At 33.7% G+C, this 20284-nt stretch overlaps 2 protein-coding genes across 2 annotated transcripts; both read left to right on the forward strand.

The window, feature by feature from the left end:
• Window positions 1-614: 614 nt before the first annotated feature.
• Window positions 615-9372, forward strand: LOC128163852 (neuropilin-1-like). Its single transcript, XM_052827528.1, has 10 exons — window positions 615-707; window positions 5290-5448; window positions 5794-5959; window positions 6118-6284; window positions 6401-6554; window positions 6659-6883; window positions 7012-7146; window positions 7237-7332; window positions 8196-8274; window positions 8406-9372. The coding sequence occupies exons 1-10, from the start codon at window positions 615-617 to the stop codon at window positions 9004-9006; spliced, it is 1875 nt and encodes a 624-aa protein (XP_052683488.1). The 3' UTR covers window positions 9007-9372.
• A 9040-nt stretch (window positions 9373-18412) lies between these two features.
• Window positions 18413-20284, forward strand: LOC128166378 (uncharacterized). Its single transcript, XM_052831498.1, has 4 exons — window positions 18413-18547; window positions 18896-19054; window positions 19553-19681; window positions 19987-20284. The coding sequence occupies exons 1-4, from the start codon at window positions 18481-18483 to the stop codon at window positions 20136-20138; spliced, it is 507 nt and encodes a 168-aa protein (XP_052687458.1). The 5' UTR covers window positions 18413-18480; the 3' UTR covers window positions 20139-20284.

The following is a 20284-nucleotide window of genomic DNA, read 5'->3' on the forward strand; positions in this document are numbered from 1 at the left end:
TTAATCATCGATACGAAATTGTCTCACGATTTCTATACATGTAATCTTAGAATCTTCGTCTACGATTATTTTTGTCTTGCTTCCACGACCCTTATATCTGCCGACAAAAGACTGACAAACTATTTTATAACAGTTCTTTTCCTCAAGTATCATTTATTTACATTCCTTATATGGAACTGTACAACAACAAAATTACATAAAAGCTCACATACACACAGTTTGAAAATATTGAACAATTGATGGAACAAACATTCCTTGGAACTTCGATGTACGAAAACAAAATTAAAAGCACACATATACACAGTTTGGAAATATTGAACAATTTATCAATCATCATATTATGTGTACAAACTTGTTGATACCCGTATTTATAAACAACCTTCGAATGAACTAATCAAGTATGATAAAAATGGCGTCCCCACAGCAATGTCGCTTTAACGTCATCATGCCAATGTCTTTTCTAACGTCATTATGCCGGTGTTTTTTTCTGATGTCATCATGCCAATGTCTTTTTGACGTCATCATTAGTGCTGGAAGTGGACTGTAACCTCTGAAGGTCATCCAGCCTGTTGTGTCTGTAGGTGCCAGGGTGGGTCTTTCTGTAGATCCAGTACATGGTCAGCCCCGCCCCTACCACGGCGAAAAACACCCCTAAGATTACCACCCCCACAAACAAGGCCAGCTGTTTCTCCTCTTCTATATCTACAGTATGTAACACACATCGTTCAGATTGAGAAACAATTATATAGTATTGACGACAAAGACAACGACAATGATAGCATGCTATTATGATATCAGGAAAATTCATTAAATCAGTGCACCATTTCAAAAATCATTATTTTTGGATATCTAGAGTTACAGCTCTTTGCATTGTTGTAAACTAATGGTTTTACTTGGCTTATTTTTGTTTACCTTCAATGAGGGTTTGGTCCCTCTTTATAAATTCGTTGCTCGGGATGTTGCTAGGCGTGGCCATTTTATTGTCCACCTGTTCAGCAAAATAGAGTGAATTTTTTCATTATTTGTAAAAAGGCAAATCGAAAAGAGAGAGAGAGAGAGAGAGAGAGAGAGAGAGAGAGAGAGAGAGAGAAAGAGAGAGAGAGAGAGAGAGAGAGAGAGAGAGAGAGAGAGAGAGAGAGAGAGAGAGAGAGTGTGTGTGTGAAAGTATATGTGTATGCGTTTTCTCTCTGTGTGATTCATAACGTGCACACAGAGCGATTCACACTGTATCTGGGGTTAGGAATTGTTGTATCTGACTGTGATCTCTTCAGCATGGTTACCGTCACTATGTATACACAGTGCATGAACTTGTATACTGTAGATAATTTTAGCTGGAATATTTATCTCTCGGTTTACAATGAGAGAGAGAGAGAGAGAGAGAGAGAGAGAGAGAGAGAGAGAGAGAGAGAGAGAGAGAGAGAGAGGTTATACAACCGTACTGTTTATATGTCAAATTTCAAATTTGGACCGGTCAATACCTTTATATCTTTTTAAACTAATATATTGCTCATTCAAAGACTGCTAGGCTGTAGACCAGAATACATTCCGATTATGTAGGTTAGTACTAAACATACATATTATTGACCTGCTGCAAAAACCTGGGCATTCAATCACCTCTAGCCACAACCATCTAATTTTTTAGCTATACGCTCCAAAGAATTTCTTGTGTGCTCGTAATAAAGACATTTCCAAACGAATTCTTGAAATGAACGTACAGCACACGTAAAATGCACATATTCTGCACCTGTTGCAGGGCAAATTGAAAAAGATGTCAAATGTTCGCTATCATTGATCAATTTTGTGAAAGATTTCGAATGATAATTATTAGTTATCAATTACTTATAAATCATACCAGGGTCATTATACATGTATTTTAGATTTTTTCGATTGTTCTTTGATACAAGCACTATATAACGCGTACGGTATTTCAGTTCACGAATTCACAACTCCGTAACTTTTTATAAACCGTAAGATACAATTAAAACAACGCATGTCACCAATGTGTTTCTATATACAATATATACAGGCATGTATACTTACGCTGAAATGCATGATTAAGGATCTTGCTCAAGGAATCATATCATATTAATAAAACACCAACAATCCACTAAAACGTAATCGAACTGAAATTCATGCTGCGGTATGCTCGTGGAGTTTATGACCCAAATATAGCTACACTTGGTTTACAAAAAGGAGCTAAATTATCGTTCTAACAAGGGCTGACCCCAGATCAGATATCTTAAGTATTCCTCTCGTGTTATCTCTGACAGGTTTATATTTACACCGGCCATGTCTGCGATGTCCCAGACACAGTGTGTGGCGGATCACGGACCCCCCCCCCCCTTTCCTCCGCCCCAACTATCCTAAATCATTGAACAACAGCTATTCGTCATTTCCGGACATTATATATATAATTAAATAAAGAGGCATGTCTGAAAGCACGCCAGACATATACATGTAAGTTAGGTGCACTTAATTGAATTCACAGCATATTCAAAGTTAAAAAATAGCGCGTTTTTTTTTTCAAAAGTATGGTGCGATACTGGAATTATTTTAATAAATATGCTGATAAATTAATGATATAAACACTAATGAAAGGTTTCGATGTTGGTTCATATTTTTGAAGAGGGTACATCAATTTGGTGATAGCGCCTGGTTGTGTTCTTTAATTGGTACATCTATTTAATTACATGTTTATATATTAAAAGCAGGTGAGAGTTTTGAATTTCTAGAACTTAACGCATATCAGTATAAAACATAGAAAAATTCTCCATAGAAATGGCGAAGATGGAAAGATGTTTCTGTTGTTCTTCAGTGTTAATTGTTTAAAATTGAAATAAGAGTTACTATTTATTATTCTAAGCACACAATGCCAACATATTCTGTGGAGAACAAATTCTATAATTGATTTTCTTATGCAAGATGGGGTATATCCTTCGTCAGACAGCGTGGATCGATCATTACGTAATAATTGAATCTTTTTACTACTCCGCACACGTGTAAAAATGTTTACTCATCACCAGGCAGTAATGTCTGATTTAAAATGAATACTTAGTGCTTTGAATTGTTAAATAAGCATACCATAATAGAAGGAGGTAAGAGTCCATGGGTTAGATAATTTTTCCGTTGTGTACAACAGCACACGTTTTTTCTTTTTCTCGTCTATGTGTACGGGGTTGACTGGGACTTTGCATACTACTATATCTTTTGCAAATGTATAAATTTATAAATTATAAACAAATAATGACTGATAAAGCGGCATGCCTAATCATGATGAAAAGTGAAGCCGTATGAAAAAAAATGTAATTTCAGGAATGACATAATCACGAGAATTTGTCTTGTGAGAATCACACACAGTGACTTATTGAGATTAAAACAAATCAAACAGAAGAATCTGTGGTAAGGAAATACATCATGTTCCATCGTAAGGCATCCAGCCGCTATATAAACGTATGTGTAACTGTTTAAACCGAAACAATTTCAACACAAACTCTACTCACGTACCTGTACCGCTGGATCAGTGTTGAGTATAATGAATGCAGCTCAAATCGTTCACTCAACGGCTACTGACTATGACGTCATTGTCAAATGAAAAGATTTCCCGAAAGATGTCTGTTTATTTTTAAGACTGAGATTTTCCCCTTACTTGGTGACTTCTTTATGGGTGACATTGACAAAAAGGTTGTGATATTTATTTATTTGCCGTTTTATTTTCACTTCAAAACTACATATACATGCATAATCATATGCATTTGCGCAGTTTAGACGATTAAGAAGTCTACATTAATAAAGCATCAATTTCGTAAACATGCACATGTAAGTATATACATGTATGTGTAAACAAAAGAAAACTTTCTGATCCGCCACTGATTACGGAAATGTTCAGGATCTTACATTATTTGGACATCCTGCATCCTTTCTATATTGTGAGTAAGGTCACAACCGTTAGAAATAGGACAAGATTCTTATAAAATGGACCGATTTTTGTTCATAGGCTGTGTTTTTATTTTTTCCATTACTTTATATTCTGCAGGTAAGATTATTTTGGTGTTACGATTTGAATACTATTAAGTAGGCTACAAGTTCGTTACTACAAGTAATATAATGACACTCAAAACAAACTGTAGGAAACAGCTGTTTATTTACATGTTTGTGTTTCGGTGGTCAGTCTTTTTTGACAAATGAATTTTTGATCGTTATTTGAGATTAAAAATGAATGAGGAAAAAAAACCATGGAGAAAATATTAATGAAAGGTTTAGAAAATAATAATATGACGTTAAATAATCATAAACGGTATAGATATGGTGCGGAGTTTTATAATTTTATTTCATTCAGAAATGCAGATTTATTTTATTTTGGTTGTCAGTATCAATGTCTTTACATAAAATTTCATTTTCCATTATGACACCATTTGTACACATTGTTTTGATTTTCTTACAGTTTAGCCTTAAGTATAATAACCTTGAGAAATTTACAGGTTTTAATATAGTAACCCTACATGTATAAACTGAATGTCTCGGTATGTGTGTAGTAATGAGTATAACTACTTAAAAATCACCTCATTAAGAAATTGATAATTTAAGGTTAATTTTCCGCAATTACAACCAGTGCCTTCCATAATTCTTTTTTTTTCTGCCACTATGGGTATATTGTTTATAGACGTAATTGTTCTTACATATTATCTCATATTTATACTTCTGTGAATTGTAAGGTCGCAATATTACGTTGTTTGAGAAAATAACTGGACTTGAACTGTTTGTACTTTGTTTTAGCTAACTGCTTGTGCTCTGTTTTAGCTAACTGCTTGTTCTTTCTTTTAGCTAGCTGCGTCTACTTTGTTTTTACTAACTGCTTGTTTTCTGTTTTATCTAACTGCTTGTACTTTGTTGTAGCTAACTGCTTGTCCTATATTTTAGCTAACTTTTTGTACTCTGTTTTAGCTAACTCTTTGTTCTTTGTTTTAGCTGTTTGCACTCTGATTTAGCTAACTGCTTGTACTAAGTTTTAGCTAGCTGCTTGTACTTTGTTTTAGCTAATTGTTTTAGCCGACTGCTTGTACTCTGTTTTCACAAATTGCTTGCACTTTGTTTAGCTTACTGCTTGTACTCTTTTAGGTAACTGCCTGTACTCTGTTTTAGCTAACTGATTCTTATCTGTTTTAGCGCATTCTTAGTACTCTGTTTTAGCTAACTGCCCGTTCTCTGTTTTAGCTAACTGCTTGTTCTCTATTTTAGCTAACTGCTCGTTCCCTGTTTTAGTTAACTGTTTGTACTTCTGTTTTAGCCAAGACAACGAGCGTCATTACCTCGGATAACTTCCCCGCCAACTACCCGCAATCATCCAACACAGTGTACCGGTTCGATGTTCCGGACTCGGACAGAGTTTTAGTCACCTTCACCAATTTCTCAATTCAATTCAGCTTCAACTGCGTTTTAGACGCGTTAGAAGTAAGGAAAAAATCTGAAAAAATGAAATTGTTATTGATATCTGCTGTTAATAAGATTATTAAAATAATAAAAGACAAACTCTTGTTGAAAAAATGTTCACAAACTTTAATATTTCAGTAGCTGAAAAATGCCTGCTTTGGCATCTTCGCTAGACAAGTGTCCAATCCGCGCCAGACCTTCGTTAGAAAGGGGATATGAAACGGATATTTGGCTGGCAAAGATGCATTCTGTTTTATATATACTACACGTTAATTTGAAAATCTTCGTCAGTGACGTCTATGAACAGGTCATTTAGTTAATTGCTAAGGTCTCGCATCTCTACATAACTTATCGATTTATTGCCAGGTGTTCTACAGATACGAAGAGAGCTATAAATTCTTGACAAAGTATTGCGGAACATGGGATCCGTTCTCGGTCGTCATTTTATCTTCAAAAGGCGCGTTCAGGATGATATCAGATTCTTCATACGAAAGTAAAGGGTTTCGTGCCGAATTCTCAGCGATCAAAGAAGGTGCGTTTTCATTCAATAAACCCTTTTAATAACCCCATTTGATATGCATGCTATTTAATTGTAAAAATATAAATAAATTACATTTGTTAAATCAAAAACAATCTTTTCCTTTGGTAATTAACCCTTCCTTTCATATCTTGCACTTCTGTTTTCTTCAGATTATGACAAAACAGTTAATAATACAGAGGGCAAGGTTTCGTCTCCTCGTTACCATGGTGAATACCCTAACAACGCCGATCACTACATAACCATATTAAACCAGAAGGGCTCGCGAATAGTTCTCCAGTTCCTTCTCTTCGATGTTCATTCAAGTGATTTTTTGGAGGTATCCGTCTTTTCTTTTTAAAGATTAGAATTATCATCATCTGCCAACAGGTGATTCTCTCTAGTTTGTATCAACTGCAATGAACGAATACAAACGTACATGAAATATATTCACAGATACAAAATGGAATCGATCCATTTTCTCCTACGCTAGTGAAATTATCGGGCACCAAACTCCCGAACACAGTTTATGGATACGGAAAGGGCATTCGGCTACACTTCCAATCCGATTTGATCTTTACGCAGGCTGGATACCTGGCTAAATATAAAGGTACCACTAAATAACTGCATAATTGCCAAAACAATTCTGTTTTTGTTGTTGAAATTTGTTCTCATAGATAATTATATAAAAATCATATTATGAATATTTTTCAGTGGAAAAGATAAAGGAGTGCCTTGAAACGGACGCTGGGGCAGACTATTCGGGTACACAAAGTACTGCGGTGTCGGGGGCCACGTGTATGTCCTGGCATGATGCGGGTAACAGCACCGAATTACAGCGCCTACCCGAGAACTTCTGTAGGAACCCGGATGGCCGCCCTTCCCCCTGGTGCTTCACCAGTCAGGGCGTGATAGAATTTTGTTCCATCGAAAAATGTCGTAAGTTTGAAATATTAAGTGTATGGAACTTAAGTTTTAAGTGAAATCACATGTGAATGAACAACAGCCCGAAACTCCAACAAAAAAAACCCCCCAGTTCTTGCATGTTTATGTAATATGATTGACAGGTGAAATAACAGACAACAGTACGCATAAACCGCTGACCCCAGGTACTGGAATAAAGGTCAAACCTGGGGATACCGGACAAACAGATGGCGTCACAGAGGCAAATAAAGTTACGGGAGGCACTGCATTGAAAACAAGTATGGATAGGAAACTTAGTTTGAAAGCAAATTATTAACCAAATAATTGTTGCAAGTATGCTGATTCTGTTTCATTATACTTATAAATAGACACAACTAAAGTTATAGAGCCCGCCGGAAAACCCGACGACACGCTCTATGTGAATACCAGAAATGGACAGCAAGGATCCCACAGAGACGTACTGAGTAAGAACAGAGAGAGAGAGAGAGAGAGAGAGAGAGAGAGAGAGAGAGAGAGAGAGAGGTGTTCATGAAATTGCTTATCGATGACGTGTTTGTTTACTAATACATTTCCAGACTGATCAATTGTAATGACTGTAATTTATAATAAATACTATTCATAGAAAAATATAATTATGGTTAAAGAAAAAACCTAAACGGACAGACAGACAATGACTCTTTACATAAAGTCTAAAATCGGCAAAAGACAACGAATGTCATAACTGAAGTAAATATGTCGTCTGCGACTATAACTGAGGCAGGGGGACTGAATGGTCATCAAATTATCCATCAGATCTGCTTAAATTTTTTTAATATGATATTTTCAACCATTACCTGTCATTAGCAAAGAAAAATTTCAAATGTTTTCACTTAAAAACACACGAGACGTTCCTCAATTTTATATAATTTTCTTTAATATTCATTATTCCTTATTTATTTACATTTAAACCTGTTTTTCCCCAAAAATTCAGGGTACATTACCATGCTATTTTCAAAACTAGAATAGTTAGAATTGTCCATAAAATATAGCAAACAAAATGCATTTTAATGCTTATAAATAAAGTCATATTACATATTTTCATTCATTGGACACTTTATATCTTAATTCATAAAGTATCATATAACATAAAAACTTAATTATGGAATTACTTAGTGGAAATCTTCAAATTGTGGAAAACATAAAAAAAATGGAAGATAGGTCCTGTCTGACCTTAAAGCCAAAATACATGTATATTTATATAGAATTCTTTTTCATAAGGAGATTAATTAGGTCTAAAAGTGGCCACGACCATTGATCACACTTAATATTTCGTCTGTATTTGTTACAGTCCCTGTCACGATCGGAGGGGTTTCTTTCTTTGTGGCAGTTATGGTACTGATTGCTGTGGCCGCAAAAAGGCGACAAACGTGAGTAATTCTAACGTGCCAATATTTTTTCAGGTTCTTAATGATACTTTATATTTCAGTTATCGTAAAAATATTAATTGCGTTTGTCTTTTGCAGTTTAATCGATCAATTATTTCCTTTTTAATTCACAGAAGAAACAACCAAGACGAAAGTTATGAGCGACGCCCAAGTGGCGTACATCCTGTCGACGAAGGGGCTTCCACTTCCGGTGAAGCAAGGTATGGCCGTTCAAAGTACCACCCCAGCAACATCCTCGTTCCGTCCGAAGAGATCACATATACCGCCATAGACGCCGCTGTTGACCAATCAGAACCATGTACGGGAAGCATCAGTAGTTTTGACACGATGGACACAACGTTGAGGAGATTTTGCGATGGTAAACGATTGGCCATTCATTTTGACGAGGACGGTTATGGCATTGTTGATGAGGAATTAAAAGAGGATTTTAACGACAATCGGTTCATTCGGAAAAAGCCACGCGATGGGGATTACGACCATCTAAGATCTTTTAAAGTTAAATGGGAGAAGGCGGACGAAGAAGTGGAGGCTCTTTACGACAATTGTCAGGCTAAGGTGATTCGAGAGTGTAAACTGAGCGACGTGTTCGATGATACCTATGATCATACCACGACATCCATGTTGAAGAACAGTCTTAGAGAGAGTAAAGACCAGTCGGGATCTGGTTCTAACGTTTACCACGACTGTCTGTCACAAGTACCGGAAGATTCATAAAACAGATGCAGAGTGAAGTGACTCGATTTACTGTGATATACCAAATAGTATTAATTTTATATTCCAATCAGGGAAATTGATTATATTTATATAATCCAATCTTTACACGCATTGTTATTTATTGCCTAGCCAATCAATTGTTAATGTTAGTATCGGATGTTATTGTCTTTCGTAAATGACTTCAAAAACTTTATTTCCATAAAAACTGATGATTTCTTAAAAACATTTTTTCAAAAGTTTCCAGTACTCTTTTTCTTATTACAAGTTTAGAAATATATTGAGATTTGTCATAAAACGGAATAATGTTTGTAAAAAAAAAAACGTGTATCAAAATACTAAGTTTGGAGAACATGTTTTTGTAGCAACTTATATGTCTGCTTTAATCCACTCAAAAACAACCCCAATAACTGAATCTTAATACACGCTTTAGTTTACAAGAATAAGATGTGATCTCTCTCTCTCTCTCTTTCTTTCCCTCTCTCTGTACGTTTAAATTAATTACCGTGAAAAAAACTTTTACAACCATCGCCAACAAGAAACTATCAATGTATGAATTCCTATGAAATAGTTATCGGTATATATAACCGTTTTAGAATTATGATGTTTATAATCAAGTCAACTTGGCATTCCTTTAAAAAAAAACTTTTCATTTTGTTTATTCGAGTAGACAACATATGACTCTTTGTTCACAGAATATGAAATTTCAGCATATTATATATCACTAGCTCTTAGCTTTAAATTTGTGAAGGGGCTGTGAACTTGATGTCAACTACTTACTTTTACTTTAAAGCTGCTTGGTCCGATTTTATATCAAATTTTATGCACGATTTTAAACGATGGTTATGCTTAGTAGATGTATAATAATAGACATTGCAGTAGTTTTTTCTAGCCAATTAAGCCAAATTTCAATGAAGAAAAATATGTACAAAATTTGCTAACAAACAAACGACATAAAAGGGTACCGCGTTATTTCGCCTCATGTTAAATTTCACCCCTGACGACGAGACGGGTATGGTTGTATTACGACTTTGACATCGCATTAAATAAAGGTCGAAATAATCAGACAAATTACAATAAACATGTGTACGTTTTGTTCGCTAATATTTCTGAAGTTTGCTTTCTTTACAATCGATTTATAGCATGCGGGTTGAATAACCCCAATCATTCGGGGGACGAAACCAAACGGTTTCCTTTTCTAAGAATTCCCGTGATGCACTTTGGTTTGATTTTTCGTTTGCCCAAAAAGAAATTATTTTTATTTACTTTGAATATTACTAACTTTGAAAGGAGACTGATTCTGCTCGTGTAAATAGGAGAAAGTCCGTAACTTTCTAAGATAAATGGTTTGTATGGAAACAAATTTAATACTGTAATAACAAAAAAAATCGGACCAAGCAGCTTTAAAAAATCCTCTTAGAAATTTTTGCGTTTCTATATGAGTGTATGTACAAACAAACACAAATAGAAATATCACTTTTTGATCAATATGAAATGTTTTACTGTTGAATCACACATGCCCAAAACAACTGTTTAAAGAATCCCTTTTAAATTTTAACGCATAATATATTGTAAAACAAGTTGGTACATATATATTTCCCATGAATAAGCAACGGCTGCTGGCCAATCCTTTCACCTTTTACAAAACGATCTGGAGTAATTTTCAAACAAACACATTCATGTAATAAGTAACCATGTCACTGATTTATTACATTAGTAATTATGATTCACACACACTTTAAAGGACATTGACTTACATACCGTATAAAAATTACTAATACGACATATGCTCGTTGCGTCACACGTGTTTGCTTCCGTCCTTGTATTGACAACTCGCACAAGGATGGTCACGTTATATCACATGCATCAGCTAACTGAGTCAAACGTTACAAGGAATTTCACTTTAATGTCTTGAAGTCTTATCCAAATTAAATTTATGATTGTAATTTTTGAGAATCGACTTACCATTTGTAAGTTTGCAATAATAAGTATTCAATCGTCCATCGTCGGAGCACCATTACCCACTCGTACTGCATGACCGCTGATTTCCGGCGATGTAGATTGTCATACACTCAATTGTCTGGGTACAAGTGTCACAATAGGACACTTTTTAAAAATGATTTTCAAATGTTCTGTGTAAATCAACTAGCGAACAATATGTTATTACGTATACGATATTATATTGATATCATATTTTAAAAAATTGTTAATTATTAAGAAAAAAAAATACAGCTGAATTTCAAACTGTTCAAAATGTTAAGTACCTTGATTTTCTTCCGTTTTGAGTAAATGAAACTTGAAGATTTGATTATTCCTAAGAGAAATAGATAACAATATATAACAAAGAGAAATATTTAATGACTTTGTGAGAAATATAAATTAGAAAATTCTAACAATAATTAATTCAGTACTTCCTAAAAAAAATTCATGCATGCCTTCTAAATTTCGAATTGCCTGACGTGTTTTTAAGAAATCGCTATCTTCCAAGTAATAGCTGTAATTTTTTTCAAGCATAAGAAAAAAACACACGTTTTACCAAAAAAAAGCAGAAAATGATCAAAAAGTACACGAAACAATCTGTGTCGAACATTTCCAAGAAAAATCTAGGTCATTGTGTGATTCTTAAAAGTTTTTCCCTGCCTTTTATTTGTGAAAACGTGTGTTTTGAACTACTATTTTCAGACCTATAAAAGGGACTCAAACAATTAAGGATGTCAAGAACGAAACCATGCAGCTCCGAACTGTGCTCCTTATTAGTATCCTCTGCATACTACCCTGCTGTGGGTTCCCTTGTGAGTATTGATATTTTTATAAATAAAATTACTTGTTATTTTACATTTTATACTCAAATTACATTACATTACAAAGACTTTGAAGGTTATTACTTTGAAAAAAAATCATTTACCTCAGAAATGTCCCGCACAGGCTACCGGGGGCAAGAAATTTTCTTCCGTGTACAAAATATATCATATCGATTATTTGACTTCTTTGACTTTTTTAACCAGTTGTCAATCGTCACTATATGCATGTCCATATCAAAATAGCAAAATAGAAAAATTTTGTGATTGAAATTCTACACATGAATTCCACGAATTGTATCCCCTAGTTCCAATAATTACAATTATGCTTTTATAGAGTCTGATTATGTTTTTATTATCTGATTTACGTTTTGGAAATGTCATCCATTGGATATGTTACTGAAAATTGTATAAGTGATGCTTTGAGCCTAGTTATTTAGTTGTTTCGTTAGTATGTATGCATCTTTTATTTTCTTTAGCGTAAGCATATTAAATTATGTATATGTAAAAACGTAAAAAATTCCATTTTCAGTAATATTTCATAGAATATCAAGAATCCTACAAGGCTCGTGATTGTTTGCAATAAATTATGTGGTAGATAATATGTCTGAAAATTCAAAACTCCTTTTTTCCTATCTTCTTCGAACTGTACGCATGCAAAAATATCGCATTTGATTTGTTGTTGACTTCCTTTAGGTGTGTTGCAACTGAGTATCCGTTACCTAATTCTGTAGTTTTTTAAAAAGGCATTTCAAGTGAAATCAATGATTTTTTTCTGACAGATATGAAATACCCTGTCTTCTGCGAACCATATATGTGTCCCGCGGTCGAGATTCCTCCTGGGTGCGCCATGCCCAACTATGACAGCAATGGGTGCCGAGCATGCGACATTGATATCTGTGGTAAGTAAGGGGCTACTTATCAATGGTAAAATGAAAACATATTTTTTGGTTTCTTGATGCTTATTTTTTTCTTCTTTGAGAACCACTATAGTTAATCTATTTTGTTTAGATGCAGGTATCTGTTCTATCAATTTAATTGATTGGTTTTTTTGTAATCAAAGGGCCACCCGCTTGCTCTGTTCCGGGTGGATGTCCTTGGATGAAAAAGTACAACTATTTCTGAATTTTATCATGATATAGTCTCTTGCATATGCATGCCAGACTATCATGCAATAAAGTGTAAAATTACTAAAACGTAATTCATTTTTTCAACATTACGATATATAGAGATTTTGTTATAAAATTATAATAACTAGACACGATCTCGTTGTGAATTTTAGTAGGTAAATTGACCGTGCCTTTGATCTTCGTCAACGAGACATATCTGAAAATGGGAGTGGGATCTAAATGCTCTTCATTATCGCTTTTCCAAATACATGTATTTCTCTTACTTAAAGTTAAAATGATTAAAATTTGTGACTTTTATTCCCTTTAAACCCCTGATTTACACAATATACGAGATAATGATCTTATTGTATTTGTAAATAATAATTTGCTTCTAAATTATATTTTAAAACAATCCTCAGTGAAGGGGTACAGATCCCTCTGGGTCCCTGATTTGAAGGGTCAGCCCTTTTCCTTTATTACATGAAATATTAAATATATTAAATACGCTTTGTGTAGTACATTTGAAGGGCCAGTGCTTTGGTGTCAAAAAAGCTCTTGTCATTTCAAACACATTTTTTCCAACAAAAGTTTAGAAATTAAGTACCGTTGTCGAGACATCTGGAAAAGAACGTTTATGGGGCCGACCTTATTACTCCTTTCAGGAAAGGATAACAAAAATTATGGTTGTGTATTGTTAAGCACATTATTCTGAACATCTTTATCTAATATTGCTTTTCAAACATTTCGGACTTCTGGCCCTTTAAAACCCCTAATTACGAAACACAGACGAAACCAATTTTCATGTATAGGTAAACAACGTTATGATGAGCATAATTGCTTCTACAACGTATTTCAAATATTTCACAGAAGTTATTACTATACTTTAGAGTCCTTTCGGTCCCTAATTTGAAGGGCCAGTCCCTTTTTCTTGATGTCAAATAAAAGCTTTTAATTTTATTAAGGTTTTTTTGTTCTATTTATTTAAACAAAATACATTCAAAAAAGATATATTTAAAGAAAACCATAAACAATCACAACGCTTATTAAACCTCAATTTTCGAGCTCTTGGTTACAATGCTATAGTAATGCATTTCTAATCATCCAGCAAAATCGTGACCATGCCTCCTTAAGTATGGCATTACATCATTAATGCTTGTATCGCAGGTAAACAATTTATATCATCTTTTTGCACATGTATATTTGCAAAGGAAGGTTCATGAAAACATCGTATACATGCACTAGCACTATTTACAACCAGTTGACACCCGTTCATATATGGTCGAGGAAAAATGTCTCTATCACAGTGTTTACAGAATCTTCATTGGAGAAGATAATATCTTGGAAGAGCACATCCTGGTCTGACAGGCGGACAATTATAAACCGGACAACCCTGGAAAGATTTACCTGAAATCAAACTTAAAGGACGTAGACTGAAGAGTACTAGTATTCAATCTACAAATTTATTTTTCTTTTAAAGAAATAAAAAACCGTCGTCTTATTAATATTCTGTTTATTTTTTTTTTAAATCGGTGGTTTCAAAGTTTTTATATTTTTAAGTCTTTACCGATTTTTTGACACGCACGCACGCACGCACGCACCCACCTACCTACCCATACACATTAAAAGATCAAAGGTATCATAGCAAGTAAGTAAACAAACAAATTGTAAACATTTTGAAAATGATATCTTTTTAATGTTTAACATGCTGAACCACATTATCGTATTTTTGCTACATACTTACTTGGACATCATACGGCATAGCCCTTGCCAGTGGTGCACACGTTGCCGGAAGTACATCTTTTTCTCTGACTACATATCACTGCATCATCATTGGCTTTGTAGGGAACTCCTGTACTGCGCGGATTGTTTTGTGGAAAGAAAGAAGAAAAACTAGAATATATTTTATCTAATTAGACGACTATACTACTTTTCAAATCTTTATCTTTTTATATCAGGCGCTTAAAGGGGCATGGTCACGATTTTGGTCAAAAATTATTTGTCCCATGTTAATGTTTACAATGCTTCAGTAAGGCATTTTTAATAGGCAACCAAAATTTGAGTATCATTTGTTGAGTTATAAGCGAGTCACAGAGCTTGCAATTCTGTGCTATGTAAACAAAGCTTTTGTTTACAATCTGAATGTTGAAGTGAAAATTCAAGTTTTAGACCTAAAATGAATGTGTTAAACGTTAGGAACTGTTGATTTATGCTTAAAATGAATAAGAATGTAGACAAATCAGCTTAAAAAGGGGTTTCAATGGTATATTGAACCTACGTAAACAAAAAGAGGGCACGAGCCTTGTTTACATGACAAGGAATTGTGAGCCTTGTATCTTGCTTATAACTCTACGACTGACTCTCAAATTCCACATGATCATTAGAAATACATTTCTAAAGCACTGATAATAATAAAAACATTAAAATTCAATTTGACCAAAATTGTGACCATGACCCTTTAATTAAGGCATCTTGTAAAAATTAATTGTAACTCATTTATAATTGCCCATTACTAATTCATATGTAATATATTACATATTGACATCAAGTTAAGGCACTAACGTCGACAGCAAGGCCCTTCTCCATCGGTTGGGACATAGCAAAAGTAACCGGCTGGGCAATATGTGCCAGCTGGGTCTGGAGTCAGACCCACACAACTTCTGGTCAAAAGACGCCCATAGTCGCATTTATCGTACGGGTTGTGGGGATATGGAGTAGCTGCTGGTAATAAAATTCATTTATTATTCATAAGTATACACTTTTTTCAGTTTGATAAACCTTATTAAGTAAATACTATTTTTGGTTTTGATAAACCGCACCCCTGCGAATGTTATTGTCATTCAAATTTTAGACCACGTGGTTTTATTTGACCCTTTCAGTTTCGCAGTAAAAATCGTACCTCGTGTATAAAGTCTATTTCACAGCAGATCTACTAGTACGTTCTTGTAGTCAAATATAAAATCTAGAGATTTATTGATTTTAAACTTTATCTTCATTAACTGGTGAATAGAATGTGTTCTAGAAATAAATGTGACTATACAAAAATTAGTTTTTGTCTGCTGTTGCAACAACTAACATGCCTACAAAAGATCTCTCCTGAGGATTTATTTTCGATCCGCGCCTGACCTAGTAATAACATCAATAGTGAAACAAACTATACCATTTTATGCAGAATGTTCCTTGAAAAGGGCTCGATATACTATGTTTTAATACAAAACAGACACCCATTACTTTTTTTAAAACATGGTATTGCACACCACAGGCATCAAACATGGCTATGATTTTATTAAGCAACCCAATGTTTATATTTTCAACTACTCTACACGTGGTTGAACACGAAGGATAACTCTGTTCTGAATATTATCGTTTAAAATAAATAACTGCTAGATGGTGAAATAAGACATACATCTTGAAAGCTTTTCCCGTTTTAACATGAATCAAAGTAGGATATGATATGAAAAACGACCAGTACTTACGTATTTTGAGAATATTATCCGAACACTTGTACTTCCGCTCGAAATTTCACAGGAACTGAACAAATATCGGTGAAGTCTCGTGAACTTTCATTCAAGCATCTCTGGATTTATTACGTACTTAGCAACGATAAAGAAAACATTCCGAACACATTCGCAGGGGTGAACCGTAACACTCTTTAACAACAATCATATGGATGAAAAGCTCAAAATTCATAAAACAGATGTTTGGTTTTCAAAAAACTTGATTTATTTTGTTTTTTGTATTTAAACTTTGAGCGAACGATGCTGGACGTATCTCTCCAGTTGAGATGTAATTTAGAGCAACAATTTTCCAAATGGTCACTTATGATTTGGTCAACTTGAATTCACAAAATACATAGTTAGATTTCAACTTACTCAAATATGCAGATGTCATCTTGGAAAAACAAACGGAGAGGAAAGTTAGTATGACGGAACGTACCATTGTTTTGTCAGCTTGTACTATAACGTTGTCTGAAGACGTTTCTCTTAAATCCTTAAAAAAACCATGAAATTACATTACAATAGTCAAAAAATACAAAAAAATATTTAATTTGTTGTTTTATTGGTGTACTGACACGGTCTTACGATGAATTAAGAACTGTTTACCAAGAACTACGATTATTTTTATTATACCCTTTTTGCTAAAAAAGAGAGAAAAAACAATTCCTATTGAAAGGAAGTCGGTCATTTAATGTGTTTTGACACATTTAACATTGTATTTTTACTTCTTTTAAAACCATGATGGACAAGTTGTCAACACTACTCCTATTCTTTGAGTTGGGAATGTTCTTTTCAACAATCTTCTTAGAAACAATCTTTTCAGTGAAGCCGTTTATCTGATATGTTTGCAATACGTACAAAGAAAAAAAACATGCATTAAGAACCTAGTACTTTGTCCCCATAATGTCACTGTCATGTATCATGCTTAATGCTGCGATTAAGAGATAAAATACCTTAAGGTACTTCAGTTTTTACAATGCAGGTCGTTTTAATGTTATGTAATAATGTATTTAAAGTTAATATATTTATAAGCTTAAGTAAGGTGAAGTATAAGAAAAATTTTAGATAATAACTTTCTTAAAAATCTTGCTTTGCTTTATCACGAATTATTATATACATATTTAGAATGCAAAAATATCAATCTATAGCAAATTTTTTTATTAAGTTTGATAACTTTTAAATTTTTAGTCTTAAATGTAATGCAAGGACATATCAAACATCCCTGTAAGAGTTCTATTAGAAAAATGTTTTTCGATTGTATTTGAAACATGACTTAAAATAGAATAATGATAACAGGGAAATTACAAGCCGGTATTTTTGACATTTCTGTGTTATGTATCCGGAATATTAGTTAGTTCATCGTGTTTTAGTTTAAATTTATAATATTTTACATTAATCGTGTGTCTTTGAAAACTTCAGAATTTTTTTTAAAGCATTGAGTAGCGCATCTGATGTGGCGTTATTTGATAATGCTGGTTAATTTGGCACATCTTTTTCAATGAAATAAATGTAACCCAAAACTTGGCTAATTTTCATTATCCATAAATCTGTATTCTCAGTATATTTTCTTATTCAAGGAGTTTCAGATGACACGACTTGCAAATTCAAATTGCAATGTTATGATGCATGATACAAATAAGAGACATCAGTTTGAAAATTGTAAAAGAAAAATGCTATTTAAAAGGAATCCCGAGCATTTTTTTAATGTATAACTTAACGGAAAAACAAATTTCAAACCAAGTCAAGGACATTGTTTTAATTCAATCAAATGCTGCTATCTACAATCTTTTAAGTAGGGTCTGGACAAAAAAGTAACCTTATCAAAACCAGATTAAGACACATTCTAGCTTGTTAAGTCAAAATCCCTGTCAAAACACTTTAAAAATATCAAAAAAAATGGAGGCATCCTTTGACGCCTTTCCCCAGTAAACAGCTGTTAATTAATTCTAGGTCATTTCTATTCATTAATTAAAATGAGATTACAATTATGCGTTGTGTATTACAGGTTCTTGGTATATCCTGGGAAGTTCTTGTCTGTAGGGCTGAATTTAGGACATAACGCATGAAACTGTCGACATGAAGTGTTTACTAACACCGCTGCTTATCTCCTTTTGTTTTTTCAATTGTGTGCAAGCTTATAAAGGTAAGTTTATTATATACCTTTTAATTAAAAAAAAATCCATAATATATGCGTCTTCAGATTGAGCATAATTACAGCTTTAAATTTTCTTTGAATGTACGTTTTAGCATTCACATATGCATAGTTCAAAAATACAATTTAGGTGCAAAAAGGGTAAGATTATAAATCTTATTTTATAGATGATCAAATTAAAAAAAATATAGTAGGAGTGTATAAAAATGAAATATATTTTTGCAAGGAATTGGGAATTAAAAATGTTTTAGATTTCAAAAGTCAAAATTTATCATAGCAAAAAAGCATCGTTTGCACAAGTACAGTGCAACATAAAATAAGAATTGGAATACCTTCCAGCTGCTAACCCGGATCCCAATAACGAGTTTGATAAATGCGACTTTGGGCGCCATTTGACCAAAAGATGTGTGGGTGAGACCATGGACCCACAGCTCAGTGTTTGTCCCACAGGCTTCTTCTGTTTCACCCCCGTCGATGGAGAGGGACCTTGTTGTCGTAGTGTGTACCTTTTACTTATAAAACAAGTTTGATGTATATTATATATAACATTGTGTTTAATGTAAACTTTACAAATACTCATGTTAATTACTATTTACGAAATAAATGTTTACGTTAACTGATTTTCACTCTGCCTCAGAATAAAGCGCAGTCAATTGTGTTAAGAGTGCCAAAAATATTTACGATTGACGATGAATGTCATGGCTCAGTAAATACAGTACCTTGTTGTCTCATCAAGAAAGTGAAATATGAACTGTTTTCAAAAAATATCCTTATGTCTTAGTCAATCCTTATTTCTGGCGTATAAAGTAAAAATTAATTCTTTTCTAAAATTCAAATTAACGAAAAAGAGATCGTACTTGCAGACCACAAATGTCATACGAACTAAGGTAACTTATACTGAATTACTTTAACGGGAAGCTGTAGATTTCTAAATATTTAAAAGTGAAAACCTCTTTATTCAGGTGTTTAATTACGATTCTTCTCCTTTTTGTATAGGAGACAATCCCTGCAGTACGGGAGTTCCCTACAAAGTGAGTGACGACGCAGTGACATGTAGTCAGAGAAAAAGATGTCCTTCCGGTCACGTGTGTACCACTGGCAAGGGTTATGCCGTGTGTTGTCCTGGTAATTACACGTAATACGCACAAAGCACACAGCATAGTTTACGTTTGCTTTTTAGGCGCTGTAAAAATTAGGAACCATTTGAGTACTAGTAGTTACTCTGAGGCATAAAAATTGATCACCTGAATTTATATAATTCCTTATTTTTTCTATCTGTTTTACTTTTCTACTATGTGTTAAAGTTAATGTCTTTTTGATTAAATATTGATAACTTAATTATTGAAGTATATGTTAAGGAATCAACATTAGACACCTATGCATTGTATATGTGCATGTGCAGTTTATGTTTTTTGTTGGTGTTTTGAAAGCTCATCGACTCTGTCCTAGGCCTAACAACTGTCCAATAATTTCACCTCCACGATGTGCCAGACCAACTACCTTCCGTTACAAGGGTGGGCTTATATGTCCCGGTTGTGACAAGAACGTCTGTAAACGTTCCAAAAATCACTACAAAAAATAAAACATACATCGATGTATATCCTTTATGCAATACAATTTTAGATACTCTGGTTCATATTTACTTGTATGTAAAATGTGATTTTAAGACAAATTGTTTTGTGCATTATTTAAATATCAAAAAATCTTCATTGTTTGTTAATCAAATAT

This window comes from Crassostrea angulata, chromosome 1, assembly GCF_025612915.1.
Source record: "Crassostrea angulata isolate pt1a10 chromosome 1, ASM2561291v2, whole genome shotgun sequence".
Lineage (NCBI taxonomy): Eukaryota > Metazoa > Mollusca > Bivalvia > Ostreida > Ostreidae > Magallana > Magallana angulata.